Source organism: Dendropsophus ebraccatus, chromosome 1 (genome assembly GCF_027789765.1).
Source record: "Dendropsophus ebraccatus isolate aDenEbr1 chromosome 1, aDenEbr1.pat, whole genome shotgun sequence".
Classification (NCBI taxonomy): Eukaryota; Metazoa; Chordata; class Amphibia; order Anura; family Hylidae; genus Dendropsophus; species Dendropsophus ebraccatus.
This window is the reverse complement of record NC_091454.1, coordinates 82,450,237-82,468,122: the sequence shown is the minus strand read 5'-3', so window position 1 is coordinate 82,468,122 and position 17,886 is coordinate 82,450,237. Positions and strand designations below refer to the sequence as shown.

The following is a 17,886-nucleotide window of genomic DNA, read 5'->3' as shown; positions in this document are numbered from 1 at the left end:
GACCCCAAAACTATACACTATAGGTGCACGGGACCTCCACCAACTATATACTACAGGTATACAGGACCCCAAACTTTACACTACAGGTAAACAGGACCCCAAACTTTACACTACAGGTATACAGGACCCCAAAACTATACACTACAGGTATACAGGACCTCCACCAACTATATACTTCAGGTATACAGGACCTCCACCAACTATATACTTCAGGTATACAGGACCCCAAACTATACACTACAGGTATACAGGACCCCAAAACTATACACTACAGGTATACAGGAACTCCACCAACTATACACTATAGGTATACAGCCCCCCCAACTATGCACTACAGATATGCGATACCCCTTAAAACTATACATTGTGGGTATACAGAACCCCTCCAACTATGCACTACAGGTATACACTAATTCCACTGATTAACTCAGATGAGACAATATCTTTAGCTTGGCCTCCTGGGCACCTTAGAACAAATCTAATTAACACACTGACACTTTATACCCGGGCAGCGTCGGGTACATTTTCTTGTATAATATTATTAATCATGAATGGTCAAAGACATAAAATAAAATAAAATAAAATAAAAAAAATAACAAACGCAAGGATAATTAATTTTTGGTCACATCACATTCCAAAAAAAAAAAAAAAAAAACGAAAAGTGATCATATCTTTTCCAAAAGGATACCAATAAAAACTACTGATGCAATTGCAAAATAAAAAGTCCTCACACAGCTACATAGTCAAAAATTAGAAACATTATGTAAGACAGAATATAGCAATTCTTCAAAACATTATAGACAAATTAAATCCTGCAAAAGTTGCAGAAATGGGCTGTGTTCCAAGATTGTTTTTTACTGTCCTTTTTTTTTTTTTTAAATCAAAGAAGAAATGACGCCCATCATTTTGAGGTCAAAATGATGTCCGTCATTTTGCTGTTGGCCACCTCTCCAACCGTGCAATGATGGTTGTTGGTACATTATTCTAGTTTAGGTTGAATGATTGCCCTTTGAGTGTGTCTTCCTGGCTTTGGCTCAAAAAATCTGTCAGATAATCTGTTGGTGTAATAGGGCCTATAGCCATAGGCTATGTATTTATTTTTTCATCATGATTTTACAGTCTTTACCACTGAATTCCCAATTAAAGACACACTCAAAGGGCAATTAGTCCACCTGAACTAAAATACTCTATCAACAGTGCTCATTGTAATGACCTTCGGCCAAAACGCAAAATGGCAGACATCATTTTAAAAATGCAAAACATTAAAAGAAAAACAACGTAATTTTGTTTTTTCACTTTCTGCCGAAAAATATATAGTTTTTCTTTTACTGTACATTTTATGGTAAAATAAAAGGTGTCTTTAAAATGTACAATTGTTTTTGCAATAAAACAGGCCCTCATTTGACACTCTGTATGAAAAAAAGATTGTTATGGCTCTCAGATGGTGAGGTGTTAAAAGGATGACAAAAATCACTGTCAAAAGAAAAGGATAAGAAGGACCTGTGTCCTCTCCTGACCTGTTTTGTTAAATACTTTTTATTCTGAAGCAATTTATAACTTTATGTTGTGCAGTTACCTTGTTATTTTTACTTGAAAATGCAAGACTAAATTCCTAACTGGTTGTTACTAGTTAGGGGCGTGTCCCCACACAGTCTGGCACTGTCATTTTTAATTAGATAGTCTCAGAAAGAGTCAGAACACATCTTTAACTGGTAACATGTAGTAGTCTCCATAGGCCAGATGCCCAATGGAGGGTTAACCGTAGGGTTTTCTTTTGGCAGATATATGCATTATTCATTTCTTTTCTTCTTATCACCGGGGGTTTTCTGTTTGACGACATGTCAAAAGTTATTTCAAATGAAAATAATGTAGTAATTTCAATTTAATCAGTTGAACTGGAATACAGCAAAGAAAGCAGGGTACTAGGGCTAGACTTGGCTTGGCCACTAAAGGGTTAAATGGTTCATTTTTCTAAATATAGATGTGTGATGCATATTGTTATAAGTTTAATTAACATTGTTTTACATCCTTTTATTGTATTTTTTAATGATATGTGTTTTTTTTAATAAGCACTTGTGGCTTTACATACCTGCTGTGCAAACCTATATTTTGTTTGAGAATGGCTCCATGGAGTAGAGACAAAACAATGCACATGTAGGTTAAAAAAAATGCCTTTAGACACAGGGAGCCAAAAGTGGGTTCTGTAGCAGCAAAAGTTTTTTTTTTGCTCAAAAACTTTAAACAATGGGTCAAAATTCACCAAAACATCACACATTAATGTTTTTTTTTTCTTTTAGCAGAAAAAATAGCATATGAGAGGAAAACTCCACAAACTGTCCAAACAACTCAACACTTACAACAAAAACTGCCAATCTATGAGGTTTAGATATATTTTTTTAATGACATATTGTACATTAGGTTAGTGGGAAATTTCCATGCAATCACTGTGCAAAAAAAATTAGGTGATATTTTTTTTGCCAGTGTCAATACGCATGCAGAATAAGAGATGAAGAAGGGATGATGGGGTTAAGGTAGGTCTAAGCCCAATGGTTGTATTGAAGAGAGGGCTTTAGGCATTTTAGCTAAGGTATGGGGCGCAGTCCAGCATGACTGCGCCACAGTGCACAAAGAAAGGTCCATAAAACCAGGTTTGGGTGAGTTTGTATGGGAGAACCTAACTGGCCCTCATACAACCCTGCCCTCAATTCTATGGAACACCCTTGGCATGAACTAGAATGGAGATTGTGAGTCAGGCAGAAACTTTAGTGTCTGCCCTCACAAACACACTTCTGGATCAAAGGGTAACAATTCCCATAGGCACACTCCAAAATAATAAAGTCTTCCTATAAGGCTGGCTTCCACTGTCTTAGAATCTTGAAAAAACGCCAGCGGCCAGATGGCATTCTTTTTAGTGTGTCGTTTTTCTCCTCTCTGGTGTTTTTGAGGCTCTTTGGCAGTTTTTCCAAAACACAGCATGCTGAGGGTTTGGCGTTTTCTTTACCATAGACTTCAATGGGATTGTTCTGGTTGTCTCAAAAATGCTATTGCTGTGCATATGGAGAGATAAAAATAGTTCAGTTTGGAGTTTGGAGGCCTGAAAAATGCCACAGAAAATAGATTTGTGAGAGAACCCTTAGAATGGAAGCTGTTGTAACTGCAAAGGGGGGACAGCTCCATAATAACGTGTAAGAATTTAGAATGGTATGTCCTAAAAATTCCTCTAGGAGTTCAGGTGGTACAATACTTTTGCCCATATAGTTTAGATAGAAAACAAAGATACATACAGCACAATAGAAAAAGCAGCAGTGGGTGCTCAGCAGTTAAACACTTGGCTACACTAGTGCGGCCATATAAATTGCAAAAAAAAAAAAAAGATAGATAGATAGATAGATAGATAGATAGATAGATAGATAGAGTTTCTCAGCAATATATTTTGTCCCTGCTTTGCAGCAAGTAATACCAGTCCAGCACTGAATATGACACCTTACACTTATAAATTTCAGATGAGAACAATACAGAGAAAGTATGATCTTCTTTCTATGTGGTTTTACAGGCTAATAATTTCTGCACTCAGAAGCTGGGCAGCTCTCCAAAGGTGTAACAGGAACACTAGTTCAAAGGCAGCTGAAGTTGCTCAACTTCCTTCTTTTCTGCTTAGTTGTCTCTGTAGCAAGGGCAGTGAGCAGCTAATCTTCACTACGCAAGTCATTACATCCAGCTCCACTTTTGCAGCCATCATTATGGATCATGTCAAGAAAAAACTATTGAAGACAAGACATAAAACTAGGTAACCTTAAATTTTAATGACTGCAAAGCACTAATAGATTTTCTGTGTTTTTGTAAGAGTACAGAACTAAGCAGTATTTATCTACTTTAGAGAATGACAGCCTCAATTGTACTGAATTGTAGGAAAAGGCACTTCTAATACATTATGATTTGTTTCAGTCTCTATTCCAAATATAGCTTTATATATGCCTGTAAGGGTGCATTTACACAAAGAGATTTATCTGACAGATTTTCAAAGCCAAAGCCAGGACTAGACTATAAATAGGGAACAGGCCATAAAGGAAAGACTGAGATTTCTCCTCTTTTCAAATCCATTCCTGGCTTTGGCTTCAAAAATCTGTCAGATAAATCTCTCTGTGTAAATATACCCTAAGATGTATCCTGAACATCACATGAATATAAGCTTGTATAGCAAACATGTACTTTCATGTTGCTTAGTTCCTATGTTTCTATTTACTAATATAAAGTTGGTCACCAAAAGACTTGTTAGACTGGCCAAATCAGACATGATTTTTTGCCACATTAGCCAACTATTTAACAAGAATGAGGTTATTCATTTGATTATCTCTAAAACTTCTCAGCCCATTAAAGATAAGAATAAGTTCTTGGATGTACTGCTGGAAAGCTGTCTTAGACATCTTACATTTTAGAGATGGAGTGCTTATAGCTCAAAGGCTAAGGGCCATGAAGCACAGTCTGTATCAGCCGGCCATTCCATAATGATGCATCTAAGGAAATTACAAATATGTATTTATATTTGATAAAATTTATATCTTTATATTTGTTGTATGATACCATTCTTATTAATGCATTACTGTGCAAATATCATGATATGTCAATATGCTTATATTGGGAATTTATACCGCTGTCCTTATGTGGACTGTGGAAATTTATAGTTTTTATGCAGTAATTCAGATTTGGCCATACAAATAATAGTATGCATCTGTACTGTAAGCATAACCTATTGTGAATCTGAGATATGCTATATAACTAGCCAAAGACTTTCAGCAGAAAAATACCCACTGTTCCATATTGCCTGGCATTATTTCCCTTTTGTTTTTATATATATGCTTATCCCATGCATGCTTAAATTTACTTACTGATATTAGAGAAAAGTTAATCAATTTTGTTGGGGTGAACCAACAATGTAATGTATGGGTGCTTACTGAATATCCCCCAACAGCAAAAGAGGGGGAAAAGGAAGTAGGGAGTAGGCATGTCATGTTTGTCTTCTGAGCTCTGCAGTATGCTTGTAACCATGGAAACGTACATTTTAGGTTTATGTAAGAGCTGTGGACACTTTTTGTCTATCAAGACTATTTCCAAAATTGACACATCTTAAATTTTAGATCCACAAAAAAGACATGAAATATACATGTGAAGTTATTTCTACTGTATTTTTGTTTAGGACCCTCTCTTGGTTTTAGCTTTAAGGCCATGTCCACAGGGTCACAGAACAGCCGGTGTCAGAGAAGATCATCCCGGCCAGTAATGCAGTACCAACCTGATGATCTTCAGTTCTGATGAATTAGGATGCAGGCGCATCCATGCGCACGCTGGCATCCCAATTTGATGCTGCACACAATGGAGCATGCGACCGGAGCCGCACGCTCCATTGTGTGCTCTGACAAGTTCTCTGCGGCCGCAATTCAACGAATACATGTTGGTTTTGTGTTTTAGTGCTAAACTGCAATGTTTTATTGTAATTTTGCAAAAAAAAAACAACTTTCATTTTGGAGAAAAGCTATTGTTGCTTTGCATTGTTTGGCATACAGTAAATGCATAAATATATTCAGTGCCTTATGGATACATCTAGCCCCCTTTGTATTTTTTTCCTTCATTGTTATTTATGGTATTTTTCTGACAAATGTCCTCCTTGCACAGTCTGTAAGTTTTGGTGGTTGGCCTTCTCTTTTCAGGTTTGCAGTTATTCTATATTCTTTTCATTTTGGTGTAATCGATTTCATGGTGCTTGTTGGGATGTTTGAGATATTTATATATAGCTCAACCATAAGCTATATTCGTCCACAACTTCATATCTGACTTGTTTGCAGAGCACCTTGTTCTGTATTGTACTTTGTGATGTTGTCAAATCAAGATCTTTTTAGAACAGGGGGTGAAAATTTTTGCAAGGCAGTGTAAGAATTTGGAGGGAGAAAATATCAATATCAATACAACTTCTAATATTATAAAAAGATCCTCTGGCTCAGATTAACTGTAAAGACATTGATTGGTTGTAGACAAGTATCTGTAAGTCTAAGCCCAACCTTCAACATCTACTTAGGTACAGTCTTTACATCCAGTTGAGTTATTTACCCTGTAACTAATATTCCTCACTGTGACTCAAGCTAACCCAACCGGTTAGTATGCAGCTCATTCTGTAAGTAAATAAATAAATGCATTCTTATGAAAACAACAATTATACACAGATTATAAAAGATGTTTGTCAAGATGTTTTCAAGACCTCTGCCTGTGGTCAGTGATTGGAAAGCTTTATTGTTTCCTTCTAGAGGACTAAAATCTGTCGGACCATTTGATGATTATACAAGTGTTTGGCTTTTTCTGCTTAGAGTACAGTGTAGTTTTCAGAGCTCTCTCTCTCTGAGTCATGTACCTGAGGGATTATCATAGGAACAGAGTAAATTGCCATTCTCTGGCAGTAAACAATAAGCTTTGATATGTCAGATATGTTGGGGAATTTTAGTGCAGAATCTATTGCAAAATACATGTAAAAATATTTCAAAGGCTTCCATTTACAAATAGTACAAGTAGTGACTTAAAAAAAAAAAGCAAATGTACAATGAATATGGTACCTGCTTAAACTAAAACATCCTAATATTCAGTGCAATACAGTTAACAGGAGGTAGGTCATTGGGGTTGGAAGGAAATAAAGAAGTATGTGTCCTCATTTTTGGATGAAGCCAGTTCAAGTACACAAGCCTGTCCAAAGACGCTTTCCTCTAATTCTTTGGACAGTGTCCTAGTTTATGGCTGAATGTTTGTTAGTTACTTAATTTCTGGTTGACATAGGATAGGGGATAGGTGTCAGGTCATAAAGGGGTCTTACTGCTGCAAAGGGGCTCCAAGTGTCTGTTATAAATGAGGAGGTGAACCATGCATTGTCTCTCCATTGATTGCGGAGACAGCCGAGTACAGAGCTCAGCCTCTTCAGCAGCATCATAGACAATGAATTGCGACATGCACAGGTCGTAACTCTATTCATAACAATGAATTTGAGTCCTGTTCTGAAGATCTGACATTTATTCCCTGTCTTGTGGATAGAAGATAAGTTATTTTAATCTTAAATACTGTTTAGTTATTGAGCTATAATTTTTTCCAGATTTTTATGTTTTTCTTTTTAACCTAATGAACGCCAATACTTCCTTTTACAGCGTTCATTAAGGGTCCTTATTCTAGGCCGCCACCTTTTCACTGCAGGTCTAGAATAAGCAATAGTAAAAAATGTAACTTGTCCCGCAAAAAATAAGCCCCCATATGGCTATGCCATGGAAAAAAACAACAACATTATACTACTTTGGAGGCAATCATGTAAAAATGAAAAAATGACTTAACTATTAAAGGGATACTCCAGCTAAAAGCTTTTTTCCAGTAATTTAAACACATTACAAAGTTATATTACTTTGTAATATGCTTCAATCACCTATCTTCCCCCCTTCCCTATCCCCCCCCCAACATCCCCATTAGGAAGTGAAGTAAACTCATTCTTACCTAATGACTGTTGACCCCAGGCTGCTATGCGGCAGCCATTTTGTAACAATTACATCATCAAGAGGGGGCGGGTCTAAGCCCTGTTAAACCAGCCTCCCTTTGTCAGATGACACAGGTTGCTCAGCTCTAATTGGCTGAACAAGATGTAAGCCATCTAACAATTTTACAGAGTCATGTAGCCATCAAAGGAGACCAAGTGCATCATGGGAAACCCCAAACCAGGAAGTGAAGAAAAAATGAAGCCACCAACTGGAACTTAAGGGACCTGCAAACAGCGGGAAATTCAAACGGAGACAGACTCCGTGGGATGGTAAATGTAAAAACTATGTTTATGATTGATTTTTTTTTTTTATCAGTGCCAGAGTACCCCTTTAAGGCCAATAATGTGTGACAGAGGAGGGGTTAATGTATTATAATTTGTAATAATAATAATAATATTAATATACTAAATTATATTTATATGCAAGATAAAAAGTCTCTTTGTGCCATCTTTTCTGTAACATTTGTTTGCAAAATAGCCTTAAACCTTTATAATCGATTATATTGCTGATGTTACAATCGGGCAGTTTTGTTCACAAGGGAATCCATAAAGTAAATTTCATTTGAGAAAGCTCTGATTTACTGATTTTCTAGACTATAGTGTCAGAGGAAAAAGAACATCAACAGATTGTGATGCATATTAAAAAATGTAACACTGCTTAAATGATAAGTGGTGTGAAAATGATATGCCTTTTATGCAGAGCCAGCATGCCTAGTGATCGTGGCAACAAAGGGATAGGCATTAGGAAAATATGCGGAAGTGCAGTTATAAATAAAGAAAGTAAATAAACTTGAATTCCATTGCAGACTTTCCTCCAAACTTAAAATACATATAAAATGATTTATTCATAGCTTCTATTATATAAGAAATAGCAATGCAGTTTGAAGAATTTACTTAAGCCTTAAGCAAATTTATTCAATTCTCTTCTTCCACAAACCGAATAGTATATTTTCTGGCAAGCAAATTGATTTAATAAAAAGGTTGAATTGTGTATAAATGCACTCACTGAGCGAATGCCATTTATAAGTCTACAGTTGTTAAATCAAATAATTAGAAAATGAATAAGTGGCATAAGTGCAATTTGAGATTAAACATTAGCGGTCAAGTGGGTATGTCATGAGACAGCTCTTTTTATGTTATCTATACATATTTCTCATATACAATGTGTTGCCAGTATACAGTGTTCAAATTGCCATGTACTGTCAAATGAAATTCTTGAACAGGAGCCAAAGTTTGATAATTATGGTTCTCTTACTTGCAGAGATATTGTTTTCATTTGCTTCTAATTCAATTGTTATATGTTACACGTTAACATGTTCAATAAAATAAAAGTAATCCGTTTTTAAGATGTCTTTGGCAGCTCTAAATGCTAGCCGAACAAGCAGTTGAAAAACAAATCAATAAAATAATCAAGCCCACCAATGGTTTTCATGAGAAATAAATATATTATTGTGATGAATATAAAAGTTAAACTGTGTCCCCTAACATGTGACCACTAATTAGGGCATGTTTTATAGTAAAATATACAGCAAATAAATTGCCACCATTTGATCAAGTCATACTTGTTAATCATGCAACAATAAATGCTTTCTATTTTAGGGGTGTCCTGGGTGTAGAACTATCATCTATTATTGAGAGAGCATATGGACGTGTTTTCTTTGTATGTCACGTTTCTACCTGGCAGGTTAATAGTTTGACCTACTAAAAGCAGTAACACAAATGCACCGCTCTAATATTTAGCAATACTTAAAACCGAATAAAGTCTCATACTGTACTTTATAAGTTATTCAGCTTGTACACTATTAAAGTTGACTCAGCTCTATCACACCCTCAACATGTCTGTAATTGTCTACTTAACCTGTGCACATTTCTTTTTGTTCAAGTTTTTCTGGGTCAAGCATAATAGATTTCTCAGAAACCATGATTTCCAGATGAATGAGACACCTGTGTTGACATTATGTGTTTGACACTATTCACTCTATATTTCTCATATTGCTTGGTATTTTCAAGTCAGTCATTACATGGTATATTATTTATAGTCATTATTTTGTAGCATACAATAGATGACAATAGATAATATACATTTCATCATAAAGACTATAGGAAGTTAAAGGGGTTTCACACTTTTTACATTTATGGAATATCAATATTATTGATATTCTATATATATGGAATAATCACTAGGATAAGCTCTTAAGCGACTAAGCTCTGTATCTTATTGGCTACAGTCAACTGCATTCTTAAATGGGTACTCCGGCTGGGACCCATTTTTCTGCAATTCGCGAGGGAGGAGGTGGGTGAAAAAAATCCACTTACCACTTATAAGCAGTCATTTAATTGCTTATATAGATCAATGCAATACATATTTATTGCACTGATCTAGTCAATCAACAATCTACAATTACATCCTGTTTATGGCCCACCCAACCCATGACGTCATGGATTGGAAAGGGCTTAATCAGGATATACCTGGCCAGCACACATAAAATAATAATGGTCTGATCTACTTAACAAAACTGGGAATAGCCAAGGCAACACAGAGGTAAAGATGTATTGCTAACTAAGACATGGCATATGCATCTGTAAAATTCACACCCATGTGGAGAATGTGGGTCTACCTGACCTGCCCAGCAAGGTGACCAACAGCATGTGCCTGGCTCCCTTCATTCATTTTAATGAGCTATAGAAAGTGTCACGGCCGGTATAACTTTATATAAAGCACGTTTTCCATGATAACCGTAAAAAAAAATAATAATAAAAATTGCAGAAAAGGTTTTATATCACATCTACTGTTAATTTAGATTTTGATATCAACAGTTGATAACAGTTATAACGACAGGTACATTTTAAGAACATCACTTTTAGATGAGTTCTGCAGTGTCTTAGTTTTTGTAATTTGTGGAGTTTGTAGAAATCTAAAACCAACAAATCACACATTATGAAAAAGCCTAATAATTCTTCTTTCCTGATTAAGATGTTTAATGACCTTCTTGATCCATAAATCTTTAGCCTCCTATATCACATTGGATATTTCTCAGGGGGCATCAGCAGCATATGCCAAGAAAAAGTAAAAATCTGCCAATGAATTTAGTACTCTCACACCTAGGAAAACCACGATACAGGGAACAAGTAGACCAAGCACTCCTACTTTTTTTTCATCATTTTTTTTTATTATCTCCATTTTACAAGGTTGTGTAAGGTCTTAGGTATGAGACGCCAACTTTATGGAAGCCTTATGGATGAATATAATCTATATTCTTCTGACAAACTAAAGCACCCCAGAGTACCTCCCACCCAGGTCATCAGTGTTTATGGCCTTACTTAGGAATAAATCCTCCTCAGTCCACACAGTTTTTTCCCAAAGAGCTGTTACTGCATATAATCCTCCTCTGAAATATCCAAAAGGTCCCTGGTACTAATAGTCCTAACTGGCTGCATACAAGACACCAAACAAAAACATATATAAACACAGATTAGTGCCAATCTACATACACTATGGCACAACTATTCTGGTGTCATAATAGGAAAATGGACTCCTCTGACCCCTTTTTTTCTTTTTTAGCATGTCATTCAGTTTTTATTCTCAGGGCAATAAAGATTGAAGAATTGTTTACACCCTTGTGAAATTGGAAACTTTTTCTTTCTTGTCCTCACCAAGGATAAGAGGTAGTGCTTGACCAGGGTTCTGTATGGTGAGGCTGGATTGTGTGGACGCTTATTATCATAAGCTGCAACTAATAAGCATGCTAATAAGGCCCAGCAGTTGAATAACTTACTGAAGATATCAGCCAATCAGTGCAGACCTGGTGATTCTTACTCAATTAGCATGAACATTGGGACACATCTAGCAATATGTGCCCTGGTGTATGCCATGGAAAAGGTGCAGATCTTTGCGCAAGCCACCCAGTTTGCACAAAAGTCTGAGCCACTAAGTAAATCCAATGGACTGCATGGGGGTAGGGTTTTATTTAGGAATGGTGTACACACATGCTGGTCTTTATACATGTACCCCATTGTGAGCACTGACTAGCACAGGACTATAAAGCATATATTAGCTGTGTCATGTACACAATCAGCATTCCGAGTATACATAGTATTTCTAGGGGCAAGAAGAATAATTTTATATAAATGTATCAGTCATAACATCAAAGCTACCTGCCTCCAGGTTTTATTATCTCCTTGGGTGACAGAGCCTTAGTGGGCCTTTTTTCAGAGCAACTAATGCAGCAGAAGCATAAAAGGCAGAAACTACTGACACTGAATGGAATTGCTTGGCTGGACACCTGCTGTAATTGCATCAGGTGTTCTGCAGTGTAGATCACCTTGTACTGTGGGTTTAAGTGGCAACATGTGGATGAGATTTGTTACAATTACATCAAGTATACTGCTACGGTCTACCAAGACCAGCATATTATATTTTTACATGGGTCACCACAGGCTCTCTCCCCGAATTATAAGTAGGGTCGCCACCAGGCTCTCACACAACATTTTTACAGTTTGTGCATGAGGCCCTACTTTATATGAAATGATGGGTGTATGGGATTCCCTCTTTCCCTTAATTTTTGGCAGCCCTTGCACTTGATGCATTGGCTTGATGAGTCTACGAGTCCATCATTAAAAATTTAAACAGGATGGATCTGACCGTATCATGCACATGCAATGACATGTACCGGTGGGTGTAGTTTGCATTCCCCCTTATCTATGATTGTGGGAATGGGAAAGGTGAGAGATGGGCCAGCTTTTAAGGGGTGTGGGAGTGTTTCCTAACTCTTCCCCCACTTTAAATTGGACTTGGGTTGGGTGTCAATATTGTCAGTATATAAAAGTGTCATAATTCAGGGACCCGTGCATCCATGCATACTCCCCCAGCTGTGCCAGTTTCTTTTTTTGTTGTGTTTCCATCACTTGAAACCTTCCATCACAGTTTCCATCACTTGAAACCTCTTTTGTTGGCTGGGTGGAAGGTGTTTGAAATGCAGTGCTCCTGTTCCAATAATTATTAATATTCTACCTAAAGGATATGTCAGCGCAGGACTGAAATACAGAAGATGTGCTACACTTTTAGGCTATGTTCACACAACGTACCTTTTCTCAAAATCACATGCGTTGTACAACGCCTGTGTCATGAATGTGCCTGGGCCGAACTCTGTGCGCCCCTTGGCTCATGCTGCACACCTGAGATGGCGCTGATTCAGTGCTTTTGTATGTTTGTGCATGTCCTGAGCCTTGTCTGAACACTGCTCTATTTCCTTCTGTGTTTGTTCAGCCACACCCGCTTTGCCTGAGATACTCCTGGCCACTCCGGAGTTAACTCTGATGCTGGTTAACTAGTCTGACAGACTGTTCTCCCTGCCAGTCAGGTTGCTCTTGCCCCAGGTGTTCTGAGGAGATTAGGGGTCTGGTCCAATCAGCTCCTGCACTGGACCTCTGGTCTCCTATATAGTGTGTGCCAGCCTGCCTCTCACTGCCGGATATTGAGCTTGTCTCTGCCTGGTTCTGTTTCCCTTGCTCTGTTTATTCTGACTCTTCTGCTTTGTATTTCTGACCATCCCTGCTAGCTGCCTGCCCTGACCATACTGCCTGTTTATTGACCTTGCTTCTTGGATTGTGATTTTGTACTTTTCTGCCCCATTGTTGTGACCCAGACTGTCGACCATTCTTTATTGTGTTTTGTCTATCTGTCTTGTCTTTGTGTCCCACCAAACCAGTACAGTGACCGCCACCAAGTTGCCCGCCGCCATCTTAGGGTGGATTGCGGCAAGCAGGTAGGGACAGTGGGCAGGGTTCAGCGTCAGGGCTCACTGTCTTGTATTGTCCTGCTGTCCGGTTCCTGACAGCCCGTGATAACTACGAGAATATACGTTGCTTTGCTGTTTATGGGATCCCGGCCGGAGCGTATACACATAGTATCCGAACATAGCCTTACACAATAAGAGTTCATTGTAAAAATTTGCAGTAAATCGGTATTTCAGTCCAGTGTGAACAATGTGAACTTAAATACTCAGTTTTCATTATGGTCAGGTTGTGACTGTTTTTCATAGTGGTAAGTATTCTTTCTATGTTTATAGCAATGTTAGAATATTATTTCCCAGAAATCATGCAGTATAGATGTAAATACAGTAACTATGCAATTCCTTATTCTGCTATCTTATAACATTTACCTTTCACTTCTTTTTAAGTGTACCAAGGGAAGAAGTTGATAAAGAAGACAAGCAGATAGTTGTTTGGGTTGGCCAAGAAGAAAAAATAGTCTGTGGACTAACAAAGCACACAACTAGTGAAGAGGTGGTAGAAGCTCTTCTGGAAGAATATCAAGCATCAGCGGAAAGCAACAGTGTTCTGTTTGGTACTTACAAAGAATATTGCATTATGGAAAGCTGGAAAAACTCCAAGCGAATTTTGCCTCCGTCATTAAAAATCTTAAAGCTTTTAAAGTTATGGGGGCAAGAACAAGGTAACGTGAGTTTTTTTCTTCTGAAAACATTTACACTGTATCCATGCTCAATGTGGTGGACTTCACAAACAGACATAGCCCCCGATAACTGCAATCACCGCATTGCAGCGTTTCATGTTAAGGATCTTCCACTAGATATGAGGAAGAGAATTGTAAGAAAAGCATTTCGAAAAATGGAAAAAATGAAAAATGCTATGAATAACCCCAAAGAAAATAATATACAGCATCTCTTGGATATAATAATGTCTCAAGATGACATCATTAAACAGCAAGTGGACCGAATGAAACAACTGGATAACCAGCTAAAAGCATATGATTCATGTGAACAGTTAGAAAAATCTGGGTGTAATGGAGAACGCGTGAGCTGTACAGAAGAAGACGATCCTGATTTTCATTCTGTCGACAAGTTTCCAGAAACGCATAGTCTGGAAAATCTAATACATATTCAGGAGAAGTTGAGTTATCAACACATGCTTATTAGAAAGTTGTCAGATGAAATTAACATGGAGATACATTCAATGTGCATACACGAAGATGAAGACTTTGTCAGAGAAGGTTATACTGACACAGAGACAAGTGTTAAACAAGAGATAGATGAAAGCCTTCAAGTGGGATTACAATTACAAAGTCTCCAGAGCTATATTGAGAATGAGATTCAGTATAATGATTCAGTATTGCTTCAGCAGAAAAAAGAATATGAACTCCTAAAGGATGAGCTAAATTCAGTATGTGCTGGCTATTCAAGCAGCTCTTTATGCCACACACCTCAACAATACATGTTCTCAGATGAAAGCAGTAGTAAAGAAATACCTGCTATCACCACTGTGTTGTCTAGCATGAACATACAAAACGATACGGATTCAGATACAGGTATTAGCTCCACACATAGCCAAGAATCCGAGCCTTGTCAGTAAGACTATCAGATATTTGCTATTTCTGCCTTTTCAATTGAACAATGCAAAGAAAGGGGATGCAAAATATCACCTTTTGGCTATATTCACACAATGTTCTTTTTAAGTAAAGAAAGGAAGTCAATGCAATGCCACCTGCTTTGTTCACACATGGTTATTTTGGAAATAATAGCTGTTTACACAATGTAAAGTTTGTTGGCAGCCGTACTTTACATTGTAGTAAATGGTTAATTGATTTGCAGGCACACCCAACGGTGCCATTAAGTCGATAGTAAAAAAAGAATTTTCCTGCAGACGATACAGAGGTATTAGCTGCAAGAATGTACTGAATGCAAGCCGGTCAGACACTGTTAAGCGTAGTGTGAACATAGACTTTGGGAGTAAGCCTTCCCTTCAAGTGAATTAAATAAAGGAATAATGTAAAGGAATGATCCTTGCATTTTGGTATCCCCACTAAACAGCTTGGAATAGGTTCATTTATAGGGCTGAAATGTTTGCACTAAGTACAAGTGAACAGAACAAATATTCTTTTACTGGTTCTTTACAACTTCTTTGTTTTTCGCTAAAAGCATGCAAAACCAACTTGGCATGATAATGAACAAAAACAGCAATATTATCTCTTCTAGTTTTATTTATTAGAATGAATATCCTTGGGACTGTATGGCATTACTACATTTTAAAAACAACTCTAAAAAGAGATGAGCACTTTCTACAATTGTAATATATATATATATATATATATATATATATATATATATATATATATAAATTATCATGTGAGCTAAATTTTTAACCAAACTTTCTTCTACTTTGTTGCTTTCTGCAATGTACAGTAATGTTGAAATGTAAAATATATCTGCCTTGAATCCTAGACTGGATATAACTGTAGCAAACATTCAATCTGTTAAAGTATTAGTAGTATAGCTTTCAGGTCCTACATGTAGAGCACAAAATCCTCAACAAGGTCTGCATTGCTTTATTGCCTTACTCAAAACTCAAATGCTCTGACCTGTCTGAATACTATCCATTACGTTATAGTAGATCAGCTGTCAGGGGTGTGGGTGGGAACTGGCTTGCCAGTATCTGTCACATTATTATTGTCCAGAGCTGCACTCACAATTCTGCTGGTCTTTAGTGGATACAAACAGCCTGTTTTCATACATACAGACAGTAACTCAGGACCTGTGTATGATAAGTAGTTTAATGTATTTATTGTATAATCTTTGTTATTTATGTTTATTATACCTAAATAAAAGCTAACTGCACTCATGCTCAATGGTATACTTTTTATAATCCTGCTGTGCACATTTTTTTTAATTTTGCTTTCAGTAGAGACACTTTGGGGGAGATTTATCAAAGGGTGTAAAATTTAGACTGGTGCAAACTGCCCACAGCAACCAATCACAGCTCCTCTTTCCTTTCAGCACTGCCTAAAGCTGAGCTGTGATTGGTTGCTGTGGGTAGTTTGCACCAGTCTAAATTTTACACCCTTTGATAAATCTCCCCCTATGTCTGTAAACGGTCTACTGTTCCCATCAGATTTCAGTTAAAATGCCCTTCTCTTTACATAGTAAACAATATAAGGCACATAATCACACAAATAACGTTAACAGAACTGTTGATTTTAATGGCATCCTTCCTTCCCATTACAGTGTTGGACATTTTACTTGACCAAAAAGCTTAGCATGCTGTAATATTTTGAGCAGGGTTTGCAGAATTACTGGGGCATCTATGAAATGTAAGCCACAACTCTTGTTTTATCAGCTTGTTTTAGTAAAAAAAAAAAAATAGCACAAAAAGATGTGTATGGCAAGACAAAAAGGTTTGTAGATTGCCTGTTGTTGCTATTCGTTCTGCGTTCATCTACTGTAGGTTTCTGGACTATTGTATTTATTTATTACATTAAAAATACCCTAACAATATATTAAGTACAATAAATAAATAAATTATGATATTTATAAATGAATTAATTTAAATTTGCCTATCTATCTATTTATAGTGTCTTCTAAGGAATTTGTTTTACATAAGAGATTTATTAAAACATATTGTATTTCCAAAAACGTAGTTCAAATCTGTGCAATGTATGTATCTCGTTTCGGAAGAAAAAAAAATTACATATTTACAAAAAAGCCCATGTCTTACATTTCCTTTTATACTGCTGTTCTAAATCATGATGTAAGACATATCTACTTACAAGGCAAAGAAAAAGGTGCAAATTAGTGGCAAATGTATCAAAATTGTGCATATTGTGCATATGGTGCAAAGGGGTACTCAAGTATTAGAAAATTATATTTAAATAAAACTATCACCCTAAGATATATAACTTACTAAAATAGTGTTATCACTCATAGAACTGGCTTTAGCATGTTTATTTGTGCTTCACAGCTGACCTATGTTGCCTTGTGTTTAATAAAGCTACAGAAACAGGAGTGTGAAATTGCAGTATGTGGAATAGTCTGCAATCAATAGTAAAATGAGATGTTCTGAGCTGAGAACTGGCAAAGTATGCATAGCAAATTTACCCCAATGATAGTATTATTTATCCACAGACAGTTGTAGGTGCACATTGTAGTGTACCACTGATCATGTCATACATGCCTACACCAGTCCCTTGCAGCTCCCAGAGGTAGCCTCCACTCTTCCAAGTGGGCATCTTATTAAATACTTGACTCTCCCATTGTTTTTATTGAGATTTGTTACTCAAATCAAGCACTCCAGCACTGAAAAATACTCAAGTACTCAAAAATTAAAGCAACAGTGATCAAACAATAGCTCCACACATAAAGTAATCTACAAAAAATGCTATACAATACCTAAATCATATTGATATACAGTAATTATTTTAAAAAAAAGCAACAACATAATTTTCAATAGTGCCAAGTAGCACAGCTGAGGCAAACCATGACATTGCTGTTTAGCAGCTGTCACAAAGCACTAAGGCCATCCCTGTTCTATGTTAATTCTTT

The 17,886-nt window shown here is 36.8% G+C and overlaps 2 protein-coding genes across 3 annotated transcripts in view; one reads left to right on the top strand and one right to left on the bottom strand.

The window, feature by feature from the left end:
• The window catches only part of NTS (neurotensin), a 232,060-nt gene that overhangs the window by 68,449 nt on the left and 145,725 nt on the right, over nucleotides 1-17,886 (bottom strand). The window lies entirely within an intron of this gene.
• RASSF9 (Ras association domain family member 9) lies at nucleotides 3,602-15,666 on the top strand. The gene is made up of 2 exons (XM_069955715.1): nucleotides 3,602-3,787; nucleotides 13,735-15,666. Exons 1-2 carry the CDS (start codon nucleotides 3,741-3,743, stop codon nucleotides 14,921-14,923), a joined length of 1,236 nt encoding a protein of 411 aa, XP_069811816.1. The 5' UTR covers nucleotides 3,602-3,740; the 3' UTR covers nucleotides 14,924-15,666.